The following is a 16,313-nucleotide window of genomic DNA, read 5'->3' as shown; positions in this document are numbered from 1 at the left end:
CTCTTTTCGGCGATTTCATACCCCTCCACTATCGTCGTTCGCCCATTGGATTTGGCCGACCGCCATCGTCGTCGTTCACCAGTCGAATTCGACCTTCGTTCACCAGTTTGTCGCATGCCATTTGTCCTCATTCACCAGTCATTCGTCCTGTCAGAATCAGTCGTTTGTCCTCATTCATCAACCGTTTTCCATCGTCATCAACATCTAGTTGATGAGGTAATCCGTCGTCCTCTCGTTGATTCTCTCTCCCATTCACGGTTTACTCCCTTCTTTTGTGTCGAGCACCAAGATCCAACTACTATACAGATCCGTTGCGGCCATAGCTGAAAAATAATAAGAGATGAAGATGGAGGGTTATGTGTTATAAACCCTATATGAGATTGAGAGATAAAGATGGACTTTGTTCGTGCCGCCTAATAAAATAGCTGCACCAAGACCGAGGAGAACTTTTTTTTAACCCTAAATATATATGTTATAAACCCCAAAGGAATGTGCATTCATTTACATGATATGTGAATTATATAATGTGGTATATATCGTTGTTTATTTGATATCTACTATGATTTATGTTGAATATTAAGTCAATATGCAATTTATATACTGTGCAATAAATGATAAAGAAATTCGATTAAACAATATATTATCTTAATTTTGTATATTGAAATATTTATTTATCCTATTTTTGTATATGTTCCAAGGTATATTGACAATGTTTCAACATATTTGTTAGAATATAAAAATTAATTGAGAGTTTTTTTTTATTTTTTTTTATTTAGATTTTATGTGTATTTTGATATATACATATGTTGATGTGTTGGGATTTCTGATTACTTGAATGGATATATATAATGTAAATGAAATTTATGATCTATACTGCGATTGTCGAACATTAAGTCAATATTATTTATATATTGTGGTATAATTTATATATTGGGATATATTTCATATATTGGTTAGAATATTTTCAAATACCTAACAAAATGTTTTATGGTATATTTTAAATAGTCATGAATCCAATATATATATATATATATATATATATGTAAAACCAACAAAAATAAAAAAAATAAAAAAATTCATGAAATGCATATTCTCTCTCCAATTACATTAAATAAAAGAAAAAAATTTCAATAAATAAATGCATTTTCTCTTTCCATTTGAAAATATGAAAAAATCATATTAAATACATCTTCACCCTCCCTAATAAATGTAGCTCTAAAAATTTCGAAAATAGAGAAATATATATAAAAATCGAGAATGAAAATAATAAAAAAGATAAATTTGTCAAGGAAAAAAAAAACTAAAAGCACTCCCTGCAAAAAAAAAAAAAAAAAAAAAAAAAAAAAAAAAAAAATCAAAGATATTTTTGAAATATATGGTGTAAATACGATGTTTTATTATGAATATTATTATACAAAATTTAATTAAAGGGAAAATAATATGAAGAGGAAGAGGAGCGTGAGCGCGTTGAGACAGATCAGAGACGGTCCTTCCCAAAGTAAGCAGTGCGCAGTGCGCACCGCCTTCGTTATCTTTTGGTTCGCTCCACCCACCACCTTCCGTCCATCCATCCATATGCCATTAGCCCTCAAAATTCCTCTCTTTCAATTCAATTCCTTTCCTTTTCCTTTTCCTTTTCCTTTCAGCCAAATTGGCTTCCCCAGATGCTCATTCCCCCCATCAGATCCTGCTCGATCTTGTTTCTGACCCATTAGAATGCGCTTCTCTCTCTGTTTCTCTCACTTTCCCCTTCCCTCCCCCTTTTGATTCCACTTTTCTTCCTCCATTTCTCTGTTCCTTGTGATTATTATGAGGACCCCCGGGTTCTGGGTCATGGGGATTCTTCTCTTTCCCCTGATGTTTGGTTCCGCCCACTCGGTTAGGGTTTCCGATTCAGCTCCCTTCTGCCCTGCTGAATCTTTTCTGGATACGATCTTTCGCTTTAGGGATTGGAACTCGAACTGCCCTTTTCATGGTCGGGATGGGCACTATGAATTTATTGGTGTTTCTGAGGTTACTTTCTTTCTCCTTTTTCTTTTCGTTCTCTGTTTTTTGGACTTATCTGAACCAACTTGTATGTTGTTAAGACCATCGTGTTAGGGTAGAGGGTATCTTCTACCTCACTCTCTAGGATGTGGATTTGACGCGATTTGCAGTTTTCTTTTCGAAAATTTTATGGTTGAATTGTGATTCATAAGAAGATTTATAGACTATCTGCCTCTGTTAGTCAAGTTATTGATAGTTTGTTTTTGGAGCACAAAACTGAATAAAGCTTAGAAGACTATGGATCCTAAGCATTTTTGCTTCTGAAATTTTGGGTTCTTTTTCTTTTTTTTTTTTTTTTTTTTTTTTTTTTTTTTTTTTGGGTGCAATTACAAGAATTGGGAATTTGTGTTCTTCACATTGAATTTGGAAAACGGCTGGAGTGTTAAGTTTAGGTAGAGGCAGACTGTTATAATTATCAGGATAATTAACAATTTGTTTTTTTCTATGATGAAGGGAGATGAAGCCTCATTACAAATGGCTCTGAATATGGTACATAAAAACCGTTATGAATACGTCGCAGTGCTCTTCTATGCATCTTGGTGCCCGTTCTCCAAGTCCTTTAGGCCGAGTTTTTCAATACTATCCTCATTATATCCTTCTATCCCGCATTTTGCAATCCAAGAATCAGCTGTCAGGCCAAGGTTTCATATTAAACTCTCACTTTTTCAAGTTTTCATTGTTTGATCGTGTTTTTTTACTTATCTGTACATAATCCATATTTCCTTGCAGCATACTTTCTAAATATGGGGTTCATGGTTTTCCTACACTTTTCCTTTTAAATTCTACAATGCGTGCTCGCTACTATGGTTCTCGAACTCTCCCTTCTCTTGTTGCATTCTATAATGACGTTACTGGTAAGATTTATGCTGCCTCTAAATTTTTCTTCCATGAAAATAATACTTATCTTGGATTCATAGAATTGAATTTGTGTAGTCTCACGTTAAGTTGTCTACATTGTTTTGCTTAACAGATTTCATTTTATGTAAGAAACAGTTCAGTTACTTAAGGAACGTGTTGTTAATATTCATTTTAAGTTGCTGATAATATGTTTCCATCTTTTCTGTATATCAATTAAAGTACATCGAATCTTGATTCTTGGACATGTTTTCTTTGACGCATTGATTTATGATAAAATTTCATGTTTTAGCTTTTGCTAATCTCATAGTAGATTTTTTTAAGAAGGCCTTGTGGTGGTTTTGAAGCCCCCTTCATTTTAGGGCACTGACATTGGATGAATAAAGAAAACTTTAATAAGTAGTTACTGACACCCACATATGGTGCAAGTTGTTGAAAATATTAATGTTGCATCAATATGCAGAATAGCATTCTATCCTCCCAACTTTGTATGCTGTGTTAGTTCTATTGTTTGATATTAGTGGTCGTGGTTTACCTGTTCATTATAGGCATTCAGACCGCATCACTGGATCAAATATCTCCAGATAGAATCGGACAAGTATGGAATCACGAGAAGCATGATGATAACAGTGAGCAGGAAAATTGTCCATTCTCATGGGCAAGGTCTCCAGAAAATTTACTTCGGGAAGAGACATATTTGGCTCTGGCCACTGCATTTGTGCTAATGAGATTGATGTATATTTTCTTTCCAACTCTTTTAGTCTATGCCCGATATGTTTGGCGAAGGCACCTTAGGAACATGAGATTGGGAACCTTGTGGGAACGACCTTTGACATGCCTGAAAGGAGCAATTCAGTTATTCAGCCATTTCAAGGATCCGTGCAAGAGAAGCAATTTACAAGGAGGGGCTATGAATGCCAGGGCTTGGGCCAAGTCTTTTGCCACAGTTTCAATCGGTGATGCAAGCTCTAGTAGTCGGGTGTGCCAGTGAGAATGTTGTCGATGTGCATCAAATCACTTAATGGGATGGTACTGTGGTGAGCTGCAGAAAATGCCATCTGGAGCCTCGAGTAGTTTTTGGGTTCAACATCTCGTCAACAAAGGTAAAACATGGATACGCGTCCTAATCAAATTATTTTTTTGTTGTAGGATTTAGTTCAAAATTTGTTACGCATCTGCAAATGATGTCTGAACCAATTTGTGTATAGGAATGAATAACCAACAGACTCTTTCCCTCCCTTCTGTGTAACTTCTTGCTTGTGGGGCTGCGAATGCCACAGTCATTTGTGGTAGGGTAGGTTCTGAAGTAGTGTTCATTCTTTTCATATCTTTGTACTGCTAACTGGAGGTTATTGTGCCCAAAACCTTGTGTTTGTAACATTGTCGGACGAATTCTACATCTACTTCTGTTCTCGAATGTCGTCAGTGTTAGCGACTAAATGTTGTAAAGTGAGTTGTTTCAAGGCCTCAAAATCGTTCCATCATTGAAGATTTACCCTTATGGTGTTCAGATGTAATCAGTAACTGTTGTATGAGAAACAATTATCTGCCCTCTAGCCATTCATGGATTTGCAATTGATGTGGGTCTCCTTTGAACTCATCATAGACAAATTGGATCAAATAGGTTTTTGCGCAAGACAAACAATCAAAATCTCCCAAACTCCAATTCTCTAAATCAAACAAAGAAATAACATTTCAAAAAACATCTTTTTAGATTAAAGAATGAACACCCATGAGAGGAGGGAGCAGATTTGTTTACACAAAAATGTATAATATTAATAGCATTTTCAACCCAAAAAAAAAGTATATATATCTTCAATGAAGATCTTGAATTTAGCTAAAGAACTATCCTCTCTATTGAGAAGTTTAACTACTTCTAGAGCATCAAATTCAACTTCAATGGGAGGGTTATTACTAGACACAAGCCGTCCAGCTTTCAACAGAACACCCTCACCTGAAGAATTTACAACCTCCAGTATTCGTCTTAAGATTTAGCCTAGTCGTACTAGACTACCAATTTCATAGCAACTTACCATATGTCGATGCTTTTATGATGCAATAAATTAAACCAAATTGTGGTTAGTCAAGTCAAGAGGGGATGGACAAATAGAGCCACATGTACAATCACATCCAAGTATGTAGAACAAAACCATTCAGCTGATACCGACCGTGATGGGCTCTTCCACCCTAATATTAAATAACAGTAACAAACAGTATTTAATGCAATGAATACAACATATTCAATTGGAATCATCAAGCCTTAGGCACATATATTAACTAGATACATTTGGTTCCAAAATGGCAAGTAATCCATTTGATCTATCAAGTTAGCTGGAGGAAAAGTTGAGACACTGGCTAGCTGTCTGCTGCAGTAACATTTGTATTCACAATCTGCAAGCATGAATATCTAATCAGGAAAATCATAGCCATACTTATAAGATAATATAAGATAATGTCTGAATAAAATTTTTCCTAACAAAGCAATCTTCTAATTTAATGGTGCAGCTCAGGTTGCCTCTGCTGACAGAGATCGTTTGTCAGATCATGAAGTTCAATTAAATTAAATAACAGGCATAAAATTTCTGGAAAATCTAATGTTCATGGTCGTCGGTGATGCTAATATGCCACAGCACATAATAGATTCGACAAAACTATAACTCATGTCTTGCAACTTTACAAACCCAAATCACCAGCAATCTTAACTGATGCTTGCATGAGGTTAACTTTAGATCCCACTTGATACCAATTTTGTTTCCAATTTTCTGTTTTTGAAATTTATGCTTGTTTACTCCTTAAATTTCCTACTATCTTATTTTCAACTTTCTCAAGAAAGGTTTGAATTCTTATTCAAATTCCAAAACCAATAATAAATTTCTAAAAATACCTTTTTGGTTTTTATAACTTGACTAGCCTTTTGAAAATATAAGCAGAAAGTGAATAACATAAGGTTATAGGTGTTTATAAGTTTAACATAAACCAGATAATTATCACTTTAGACAGATAAACTCCAAATCTTTGCGGGTGGGGATGATTCAAAGCAGCATTGATTTTATTCATCCTACCATCTACACTATGTACACTTTTGTGCAACTTGAGAAACTATGCAAAACTTTTCGATCATTCATAATAGCGTTGGTTCGTCTATCCAACCATCCACATTATGTACAATTCTCGAGCTATTAAAAAAATTACGCAAAACTAATTTTTCATACACTGATATCCTGTATATCTTTTTGGCCAACATTCAAAAATGACTCGGCAATAAGATTATGGAGATTTTATTCCTTGTGTTCTTTCAAGTCTTCCTCAAAGTAAACAAATAATAAATTTAAAAGAGCAAATTTATGAGAACTTATGCTTATTTTTTAAATTTTAAATTATTCATTTTAAAATTTATTGTACAAAATAATATTAATCAAAATAATATGAGTTAATATCTAAAATAGAAATAGATGATTAAAAATTTAAATCACATTCTGCAAATATCATTTCATATATACCAACTGCTTCCAACCATACTATTCCTGTATTCCAAGATTTCCTATTCCCATAATCCCGTTGTCGGACAATACCAAACATATCCTCCCTCATAGGCAAAAAAAACTTGTCTATATTTTGCCAGTAATCCAAAATGGCTTGGTAAAAAGATTAGGGGAACTTTGCATTTCATTTTCATGCTTGTTTAAGATTTTTTTTTTCCAGATAGAAATGTTGCAAAATGTTGTTAAGAGCATTTTAATCTTTTACTCGGTGTCAACAATCTAGAGTTTCCGACCTATGGTTATTTATATTTGTACCTATATTGTGCAGTGTGTAGTGTGGATCAAAAATTAATAAAAAACTCTTATCGTGGTTTTTTCTCCTTGACCTAGGGTTTTCCACGTAACCGTGGTGTTTTCTCTTCTACCCTTTATTTTTCAATATGGTATCAGAGCACGGTGATGAGAATGTAGATGGGATAGAAGAAGTTCAGTCGTCAACCCTAGCAGGAGATGAGACTTCGGTGGAAAATTCCCAAAGTGCTGAAATCAGGGTTGTCGTCGACCAATATCTGTGATCTCTACTTGGGTCACTACAGGTCCAGCCGCAACCGATTGGAGAAGGAGTAGTCGCGCCCCAGCTGTTCGTGCAGCATCAGTCGGCCGCCGATGGGCCAGATCCAGCCAACCCCTTTCCCTCCGTCGCATAGTCGTACCGTGGCCTTCCACTGATCGGACAGCTTGCAGTTGTATCCCATTTGACCTACCCAGGCGTTCTTCTGCCTGGTTCTTCAAACCAATTTCCGGTCCAGCTGGTCCAATCGAACTCGGTCCAACTGGTTCATCAGGCCCAATTCCTTGTTCAGTCGGTCACTTCCTCCATGCCATCCGAAACGACATTTTCAGAGGTTTATGGGCAGAAACAACCCATGGCTACTACATTTCCAGTCGAGTCAGTGGATTATGGCGGGACCATGGGATTTCAACAACAATTGGCTAATTTGCAGCAGCTGATTTCTGCGCTCGGGGCAGCCTTTAGATCCATGACAAGTCTTCCGACCGATTTGCATCCAAATGTGTATTCTGGTCTTTCGTTATGTTTAGAAACATCAGTAACTGCTTACCCTACTTTACCTATTACAAACATTATGTCTGGTTCTGTGGGCAATTTTGCAGGGATAACCATCGGAGAAAAACTTAACGGCCAGAACTATTTTTCCTGGTCTCAATTTGTGAAAATGGTCCTCAAGGGCCAGCAGAGTTCGGGTATCTAATCGGGGAGATACCAAGACCGAACCCTAGGGACCCTCAGGAACGTATGTGGAAGGGGGAGGATTCCCTCCTCCGCTCGATTTTGATAAACAGTATGGAACCTCATATCGGAAAGCTCCTACTTTATTCAGCGTTAGCTCGGGATATTTGGGAAGCTGTCCAAAAACTATATTCGAAGAGACAGAACGATTCACGGCTTTATACATTGAGGAAACAAGTACATGAGTGCAAGCAGGGGACTCTTGATGTAATGTCCCATTTCAATAAATTGTCACTATTGTGGCAAGAAATGGATCTGTGTCGCGAAGTGATTGCCCAGTCGACGGAGTTCAGTATTCGAAGATTGAGGAGGTTGACCGTGTCTATGATTTCCTGACTGGCTTGAACTTGAAATTTGATACCGTCCGGAGCCGGATTTTGGGACAGACCGATGTCGTCCCTTATGGAAGTATGCTCAGAAGTCATATTAGAAAAGGATAGAACCAGCGCTATGAATGGTAGAGCAACCACTACCTTGGACTCTGCTGCGTTTGGAGTCAAGTTGTCTGGATCTGAGAATGACAAACAGAATGGAAAGTCCCCTCCAATTTGTGAACACTGTAAGAAACCAGGCACACAAAAGACCAATGCTGGAAATTACACGGTCATCCACCAAATGACAAGCGGTGTCCTCCAAATGATAAGTCTAAATCCAGTCGAGCCTTCATCGGTGAAGCGGTTGATGGTGCTCCCCAGGTGACCAGCCCTGTTGATCCAGGTACAATTGGAACCGACAATATCGTCCAATCAGGTACTTCTCAGTCCTTTAGTTTCTTTATTGAGGGGGATGAATCTTGGATTCTTGACTCAGGAGCGACTGATCACTTAACTGGATTATCTGACTAATTCCTCTCCCATTATCCAAACGCTGGAAATGAGAGAATACAAATTACAGATGGGTCTTTTGCCCCCGTTGCCGGAAAGGGTCACTTGTCTCCAATTCAGGGATTGATTTCGCATAATGTTTTACATGTGCCAAAGATATCTTACAATTTGCTATCAATCAGTAAAATAACCAGAAATTTGAATTGCAAAGTTGTTTTCTCACCAGATGATATTTTATTTCAGGACCTGAGTTCAGGGAAGACGATTGGCACTACCCAGCACAATAGGAGGCTCTATTTCCTTTTCGATGATGCTTCTTCTAGAAGTTTATCTAGGACTAGTTTGTTATCTTCTCATACTGTTTCTGAAACTGATTTTTTATTATAACACTTTCGTCTTGGACATCCAAGCTTTCATTATATGAAATACCTGTCTCACCACTTATTTCGTAATGTGGATGTGTGTCTTTATCTTGTGATGTTTGTACTCGTGCAAAGTAGCCTAGGGCCTCTTTTACTTCTCAACCCTATAAACCTTCCCGACCTTTCCATTTGATACATATTGACGTTTGGGGTCCGTTTAATGTCACAACTGTGTCAGGTAAACAGTGATTTGTCACCTCTATTGATGATCACACCCGTCTTACATGGGTGTTTCTCCTTACGAACAAATCTGAAGTGACGGCGGTATTCCAACAATTTTACACTACCGTTGAAACTCAATTCAATACCAAAATCGTCATTCTTCGAAGTGACAATGGACGTGAGTTTATTAATCAGTCTCTTCGTGAGTTTTAAAACTCTAAAGGCATCGTCCACCAGAATTCCTGTGCTTATACCCCTCAACAGAATGGGGTGGCAGAGCGAAAAAACCACCACCTTATTGAAGTAGCCCGATCTCTCATGATACCTGCATCCTTACCCTCGTATCTATGGGGAGATGTTGTACTTACTGCAGCTCATCTCATCAATCGAATGCCCTCTCGTGTGCTCAAATTCCAAACCCCCTAGAGTATTTTAAAGAGTCTTTCTCGTCCACTCGCCTCTTCCCAAATGTTCCCCTTAGGGTGTTTGGCTGTACCGTTTTTGTTCATAATCATGGTCCTCATCAAAGTAAGTCTGCACCTCGGGCCCAAAAGTGTGTGTTTGTTGGGTATCCACTTCATCAACGGGGCTACATGTGTTTTCAGCCTTCCTCTCGAAAGTATTTTGTCACCATGGATGCCACCTTTCTAGAGGACAAACCTTTTTTTCCCGTTAGTCCTCTTCACGGGGAGACCACTAGTGAAGAGGCTAACACATCCACCTACTCTTTTCCTATAGATCTGTTTCCTGAGCCTATCCCTGAAACAAATGACCCTGTCCTTCCTACGAAACAATTGCCCTGGATAACCTACTATAGGAAGAATCTCCGAAAGGAAATAGTTCCCGAAATAGTTCCCCCTGTTGCTCCACCGGAAGTTGCCCAAGAGTCAGAACTGGAACCAACTCAAGGTACCTCTATTCTTGATGATAATGAATGTGTTGAAGGTGATGTAGTGAACTCTGATAAAGTCAAGATCGATGGTGGTAGTGAATTACCAGGTGATATACAGGGAACTGAAAATGTGCAACAGTCGGGTACAGATTTACCGATTGCCTTACGGAAGGGGACGAGATCCTACACCAAGCACTCTATGAAAAGCTTCTTGTCCTACAGTAACTTGTCTTCGAGATTTAAGGTCTTCACTACTAGTCTGGATACCGTGATGATTCCAAGCGATGTGCACAGGGCTTTGAAAGTTTCTGAATGACGAGCCGCAATTATGGAGGAAATGCGGGCACTTGAGACAAACAGAACGTGAGATCTGGTCGTTCTTCCAAAAGGTCACAAAATAATCGGGTGCAAGTGGGTGTTCACTGTCAAATATAAGTCTGATGGGACTCTCGATAGATATAAGGACAGGTTGGTTGCAAAAGGGTTCACTCAAACATATGGGGTGGATTACTTAGAAACCTTCTCACCTATGGCAAAACTTAACACGATTCGTATTCTTCTCTCGGTTGTCGTTAATCAAGACTGGCCCTTATATCAATTTGATGTGAAAAATGTGTTTCTGAATGGTGAGTTAGAAGAAGAGGTCTATATGAACCCACCTCCAGGTTTTGAAGCACGGTTTGGTAATCAAGTTTGCAAATTAAAGAAGTCTCTGTATGGCCTAAAGCAGTCTCCTAGAACCTGGTTCACTACCTTTGTTAAGTTCCAAAGGTTTGTTCAAGGGCATTCTGATCACATCTTGTTCACTAAGAGGTCGACACCAAGAAAGGTAGCTATTCTAATTGTCTATGTTGACGATATCATCTTGTCAAGGGATGATTCAACGGAGACTGGCAGGTTGAAACAAAGGATGGCAGATGAGTTCGAGATTAAAGATCTTGGTGGATTGAGATATTTCCTTGGAATGGAAGTAGCAAGATCAAAGGAAGAGATCTCTGTGTCTCAGAGGAAATTACGTTGGACTTGTTGAAAGAAACTAGAATGACCGGGTGCAAACTTGTAGATACGCCGGTGGAAGTCAATAGCAATCTGGTAGAATTTGTAGAAGATGTTCCTGTTAACAAGGAAAGATATCAATGTCTTGTGGGGAAGCTGATCTATCTTTCACGTACCAGGCCTGATATATCGTATGCAGTTAGTTTGGTCAGTCAGTTTATGCAGGCTCCTTCTGAAAGACACGTGGAAGCAGTTACACGGATTCTGAGATATTTGAAGTCTACTCCTGGAAAAGGCTTCGTGTTCAAAAAACATGACAAAAGATGCATTGAGGCCTACACAGATTCAGACTAGACTGGTTCTATTACTGATAGAAAGTCCATCTCGAGATATTGTACATTTGTGTGAGGAAATTTAGTTACCTGGCGGAGTAAGAAGCAAGGTGTCATGGCTAGAAGCAATGCCGAAGTAGAATATAGAGCTTGAGTTTGGAAATTTGTGAAGAAATTTGGTTGAAAAATGTTATGGTAGATCTTCATCAGGAAAGTCATGACCCTATGAGACTTTATTGCGATAATAAGGTTGCTATTAATATTGCTAACAATCTTGCCCAACAAAACAGAACCAAACATGTTGAGATCGACCGACACTTCATCAAAGAGAAACTGGATAACGATAGTATCTGCATTCCCTATGTTCCGTTTAGTCAACAGATTGCGGATGTGCTCATCAACGGGTTACCGAGACAGACTTTTGACACCTATGTTAACAAGTTGGGTCTTATTGATATCTGCACCCCAACTTGAGGGGGAGTGTTGCAAAATGTTGTTTAGCCCTAAGGGCATTTTAGTCTTTTACTTGGTGTCTACAGTCTTAGGTTTCTGACCTATGGCTATTTATATCTGTACTTGTACTGTGTGTAGTGTGTATAAAAAATTAATAAAAAAAAAAAAAAAAAAAAAATCTTGTCGTGGTTTTTTCTCCCTAACCTAGGGTTTTCCACGTAACCTTGGTGTTTTCTCTTCTACCCTTTATTTTTCAATAGAAAATAAAGAATATCTTAAAATGAGGAAATTTTTCTATGACTTATTAACCACTCAAGAACCTTTATTTTCAATCTACAAGCTGCATACCTGTGCTACATATTCTTTAATCTTTTCACTAACTGGTCCGTCTATAGCTCTCTCAGCAAGCTCGTAGAACGTAATATTGCCTTCAGGAGCATTTACTTTGACCTTCTGCAGATATCTACAAAGCAGGGCAAGAGTAAAAAGGCACCTGTAAACCAGTTTTTCCTGTACCTTCAATGATCATCAAATTACTTCACAATTTCTCAAGTGCAGTTCCCTATCATATAATACAGGGCCTACTGACCTTTGCTGGACAACCAACTCAGCTGCATGCTTAATGTTTCCAAGGACCGGATGGTTTTCATCACTTTCAGACAACCCCATTCGTCTCAAGTGATGCCAAAGGCTTTCTGCAGAGTATTGCCACGTTCCATCATAAAACAAATGATGAAAGAGAAGCAAAAAATCAGAACTCTTGCCCTAAGAAATTCTTTGAAATATTTTGAGTTGATCAATTGTACATAAATGTATCGTCACTATCTGATAAGCAACGTGTTTTGCAGGTATTTTACTAAATCGGTATCTCCAGAACTAGACAAAATAATAAGTTTATGAATGAAATCCATTTCAAGCATAAGCTATCCTTCTATCACTTTCAAAGCTACAAAGTATGCATCGGGTTAAGAAAGCATACCTTCAGGAATTTTGCCACCGGCAAGATGTACAATACTGACTACAACAAAAGTAAAACCAGTCATGTGTGCTGTATTTACATCCTCAACATACCTTCTGTAAATATCAGCAGGAAGCTTGCTTATGAGAACATAGGATTTTGCATCTGCAACATCTAAAGAAATGTGTAGTGACGGGTTAAAAGTGAGATCCAATAATGAAACAGCGCTGTAGCGAGCCATGCCAAATGGAAGTAATCAGAAAACTAGACTATTAATGGCTAGCCATGAGGCATACAAAAGATAATGGATGAAGATCTATGAAGACAAAAGCTACACTACAACACAAGCCATAACTGATGGAAATAATATATAGATTAGAATACCAAGGGCTAGCCGTGATTATGAAGTATACAACACTCCAAGGTCCATGTTTTTTTTTTTAAGAAAAGAACACTCAACTTTCATTAAGATGATGAAAAGAGACCAATGCTCTAAGATATAAAGAAGCTAACAAGTGACCAAAAGAAATACAAGAACTAAATAGCGAAACAGGAAGTTAGAACAAACGCAGGACTTATAGAAAACATAGTTATGAAGGAAAAATAAAAGCCTGCCAATTACAAAAAATATCATGAATGGTGAAATCTTCGAACTCCTTTGATAGGGAGCACCATGAAGAGGACTTTAAATGAACTGAACCATGGATATAGGATGAGCTTTGAGAAGAATTCTGAAAAATACAATGGTTTCTTGCCATCCATAACTCGTAAAGTAATGCTTTGACAGCATTAGCCCACAATAAGAAGACATTCAAATTCCATCTAATGCCACAAAGGAGCTGATGAACATTTTCCTTCCAAGAATCGAAGAACACTCGGTTGATGTTATAGGTATTAAGCATTAGAGCCCAACAACTCTGAGAAAAGGCACATTCAAAGAGAATGTGGTTGAGGTATCCTCCGAGGTCCATGTATACAAAAGCTACAGAAATCCTAGAGGAAGGTACTTCTACACTGTAGTGAGCTTTATAGAGGCGCCAAAGAAATATAAAATGGCCAGTTAAGGGGGTAAGGAGTAATTTCAGCAGCTGAAATTTTGTGATGGCTATTTCAGATGTTAGAAAGATAGGAAATGGGCAGCAAGTTGATGGAAGATTGGCAGCCTTTACAATAGGTATATTTTGACACGTGTTCCGAGTAACAAAAGGTCCTTTTTTTCCATTTAAACAAACAGTAACTCCTTGGATGAAATCAGAGCTTATTGAGCAACTAAGAAAATTTGTAATCTAATAACCCCATTCAAAAGTTTACACATCCACTGAATTCACGACTTTCTACAACCCATAACAATGAATTTCATGGTAAAAAATTCCAACTCTCATGTTCCAGTTCTTGTATTGGGATGCAATGAATGAAGAGGATTGTATGTCAGAAAGGTCAGATGTCTATTTTGAAGAATTTACGAACAGTTTAAGCAACCTAGGCACATAAAGTATCTGGGAGGAGATTAAATTTGAATATTTTGATATTTTGATATTTTGATATTTGGTTTTTAAGATTGAGTGTGTAGCATAAGGTATAAACTAATCATTGAACCACACTTAATATAGAGCATGTGCACATCCCATGGCATGGACAGGAGTAATAACAAGATCATTACTTAGAAGAGAGAGGTATTTCTCACCCACATGGACATAACCATAAGGACATCTTGTTCCAGTCAAAAGATCATTACTTGCTAAAGTTGCAAAAAGACATCTCATTTTGAAAATATTGTATGGTTTTAGCTTTGACTCGAAACGAGACTGAACCAATATCCTGTTTGTTAAAAGAAACATGTGGTGACTTGCAAAAGTCATGGTTGCAAAAAAAAAAAAAAAAAAAAAAAAAAAAGGAAGAAAGAAAGAAAGAAAAAAGATTGTTATAATTGCAGTAAGGTGACCTGAACGCATTAGAGTCGGAAGAACAGTAATTTAGTGAAATCACACCAACGCTTGACAATCTCAACCGCAATTATCAGAGAAATAATATAATAAGTTCGATCATTTCTTACTTTGTTGGGAAGAATGCGCTTGGCCAGTGGATGAAAGCCGCGTTCTTTGAAGTTCCCTCAACTCATAACCAAAAATGCTCGACAGCTTCTTTTTAGCCTCGTCAATCACAACAGCCGGCAATCCCCGATTCCGATAATTTTTCGTTACCAGCTGAGTAAGTTCTTCCCTTTTGATTGGACACCCAGAACTTTGATGAGTTTTGAATATGATATAGCGTATAGCTTCCGCTACGAGCTTGTCCTTTTCCTGTTAATTAGAAGTGTTCTAGGAATCAGAAATATCAACATTCCGGAGGCAAAACGAAGAGGAGGGCCCTCAGAAACGGGAAAATGTACGGCAGAAAGCAGAGAGGATAATCTCATACCTCTTCTGAAATGTCCATTTGAGAAAGGTATTCTCCTGCACTTGCCATACTACAGCAGTTTTCCTTCATAAATAAATTCAAAATCAATTCGAGATCAAAGGAAAACATACAAATAAAAATCATGAAATAAAGTCATGACAGAAACAACGGTGGATTTCCAAAATCATTAAATGTGTATATATATCAACAGGGTCGTACTAGATCAAGGACAAAAAATGATTCTAATAGGTTGTATTGATGGAATAAGAGACTACCGGTAACAAAACTGAACTAATTTCAGCGACGATAAGACGAGAGAAGAATGTAAGCGCTCCAAGCAGCAACGGGAGAGAACACGAATCTTTCAAATGAATGACCTTCTTCGGTGCATTTTCCGGCGAAAATGAGGTAAGATATTTGGAGATTCTTCGGAAACCCCTAAAGTCTCTCCCTTTCAGTAATCGGCATGTTCCCGCGCACTTCGAAGTCCGACCTGGTTTTGTGCTGCAGGCAGTGAGCGCTTTTTTTCCCCTCTCTCTATAAATATTAATAGGACTTGTCTTCAGTATGAAAAATGACCTAAATGCCTGCAACGAAGTGTGGGGTGATATCGAATTTCAAATTTTGACATCCATAGTTTCATATCAATCGAGTCATACTCTGTGTCAGTCCACCATGAATTTGTATCATATGAAAATTATATGTTGTGAGTTATTTTTGGATCAAAAATCATAAATTTGGGATAGTTGTTAAAGATAAAATCGAAATAACAATCTCCTTTCCTCCCATCAAGACTCGCTTCTCGTAGGCCATGATCTCGGCCCATACTTGAATTAGTACTCCCTAATACCTTTTAGAATCGGAAATTTGGAATCCTAGGTCCACGTCTCTATAAATAAGAGATCGTGTACATAAATTTATCATCGAAAATATGTGAAGGTCAAGTGAGTCGTCTTGTCTAGATTTTGACATCATGTGAAAAGGAAAAAATATAAACTAAAATCATTATATGGGCAAATGTGAGCTTAATTTGATGATGATTTAAATGTACTCATTCTTCTTAATTTAGAAATTTGATTTTTTCATATGATCTAGGAGGTTACTATAACACTCGCTTTTTAGGACCCGTTTGATAACATTATTGTTTCCTATTTCCTATTTTTGTTTCTCATTTTTTTAAAATAA

The 16,313-nt window shown here is 37.6% G+C and overlaps 2 protein-coding genes across 3 annotated transcripts; one reads left to right on the top strand and one right to left on the bottom strand.

Annotated features, from left to right (window-relative positions):
* The first annotated feature begins 1,391 nt into the window (after positions 1-1,391).
* On the top strand, positions 1,392-4,374 carry APRL4 (APR-like 4). The gene is made up of 4 exons (XM_039028658.2): positions 1,392-2,013; positions 2,500-2,687; positions 2,776-2,900; positions 3,450-4,374. The coding sequence occupies exons 1-4, from the start codon at positions 1,810-1,812 to the stop codon at positions 3,890-3,892; spliced, it is 960 nt and encodes a 319-aa protein (XP_038884586.1). The 5' UTR covers positions 1,392-1,809; the 3' UTR covers positions 3,893-4,374.
* A 626-nt stretch (positions 4,375-5,000) lies between these two features.
* On the bottom strand, positions 5,001-15,831 carry LOC120075353 (melanoma-associated antigen G1-like protein). 2 transcript variants are annotated; one of them, XM_039028660.2, is made up of 7 exons: positions 15,404-15,831; positions 15,150-15,212; positions 14,785-15,031; positions 12,753-12,905; positions 12,363-12,468; positions 12,122-12,236; positions 5,001-5,292 (listed from the first exon to the last, which is right to left on the bottom strand). In XM_039028660.2, exons 2-7 carry the CDS (start codon positions 15,195-15,197, stop codon positions 5,257-5,259), a joined length of 705 nt encoding a protein of 234 aa, XP_038884588.1. In that variant the 5' UTR covers positions 15,198-15,212; positions 15,404-15,831; the 3' UTR covers positions 5,001-5,256. The 2 variants fall into 2 exon arrangements, with proteins under 2 accessions (XP_038884588.1, XP_038884587.1); XM_039028659.2 differs by having other exon boundaries at positions 12,122-12,266; positions 15,404-15,800.
* Between the last annotated feature and the right edge of the window lie 482 nt (positions 15,832-16,313).

Source organism: Benincasa hispida, chromosome 4 (assembly GCF_027475165.1).
Source record: "Benincasa hispida cultivar pf3 chromosome 4, pf3_genome.v1.1, whole genome shotgun sequence".
NCBI classification, from domain to species: Eukaryota; Viridiplantae; Streptophyta; class Magnoliopsida; order Cucurbitales; family Cucurbitaceae; genus Benincasa; species Benincasa hispida.
This window is presented reverse-complemented; position numbering and strand designations above follow the sequence as displayed.

What these genes read in the sequence shown, in the direction of transcription:
- APRL4 (XM_039028658.2), top strand. Translation starts at nt 1,810, where the DNA reads ATGAGGACCCCCGGGTTCTGGGTCATGGGGATTCTTCTCTTTCCCCTG. An exon ending in GAATCAGCTGTCAGGCCAAG is followed by an intron (nt 2,688 to 2,775) that starts GTTTCATATTAA and finishes ATTTCCTTGCAG; the next exon opens with CATACTTTCTAAATATGGGG. An exon ending in ATTCTATAATGACGTTACTG is followed by an intron (nt 2,901 to 3,449) that starts GTAAGATTTATG and finishes TGTTCATTATAG; the next exon opens with GCATTCAGACCGCATCACTG.
- LOC120075353 (XM_039028659.2), bottom strand. Translation starts at nt 15,197, where the DNA reads ATGGCAAGTGCAGGAGAATACCTTTCTCAAATGGACATTTCAGAAGAG. An exon ending in CGGTGGCAAAATTCCTGAAG is followed by an intron (nt 12,469 to 12,752) that starts GTATGCTTTCTT and finishes AATACTCTGCAG; the next exon opens with AAAGCCTTTGGCATCACTTG. An exon ending in GAGTTGGTTGTCCAGCAAAG is followed by an intron (nt 12,267 to 12,362) that starts GTCAGTAGGCCC and finishes ACTGGTTTACAG; the next exon opens with GTGCCTTTTTACTCTTGCCC.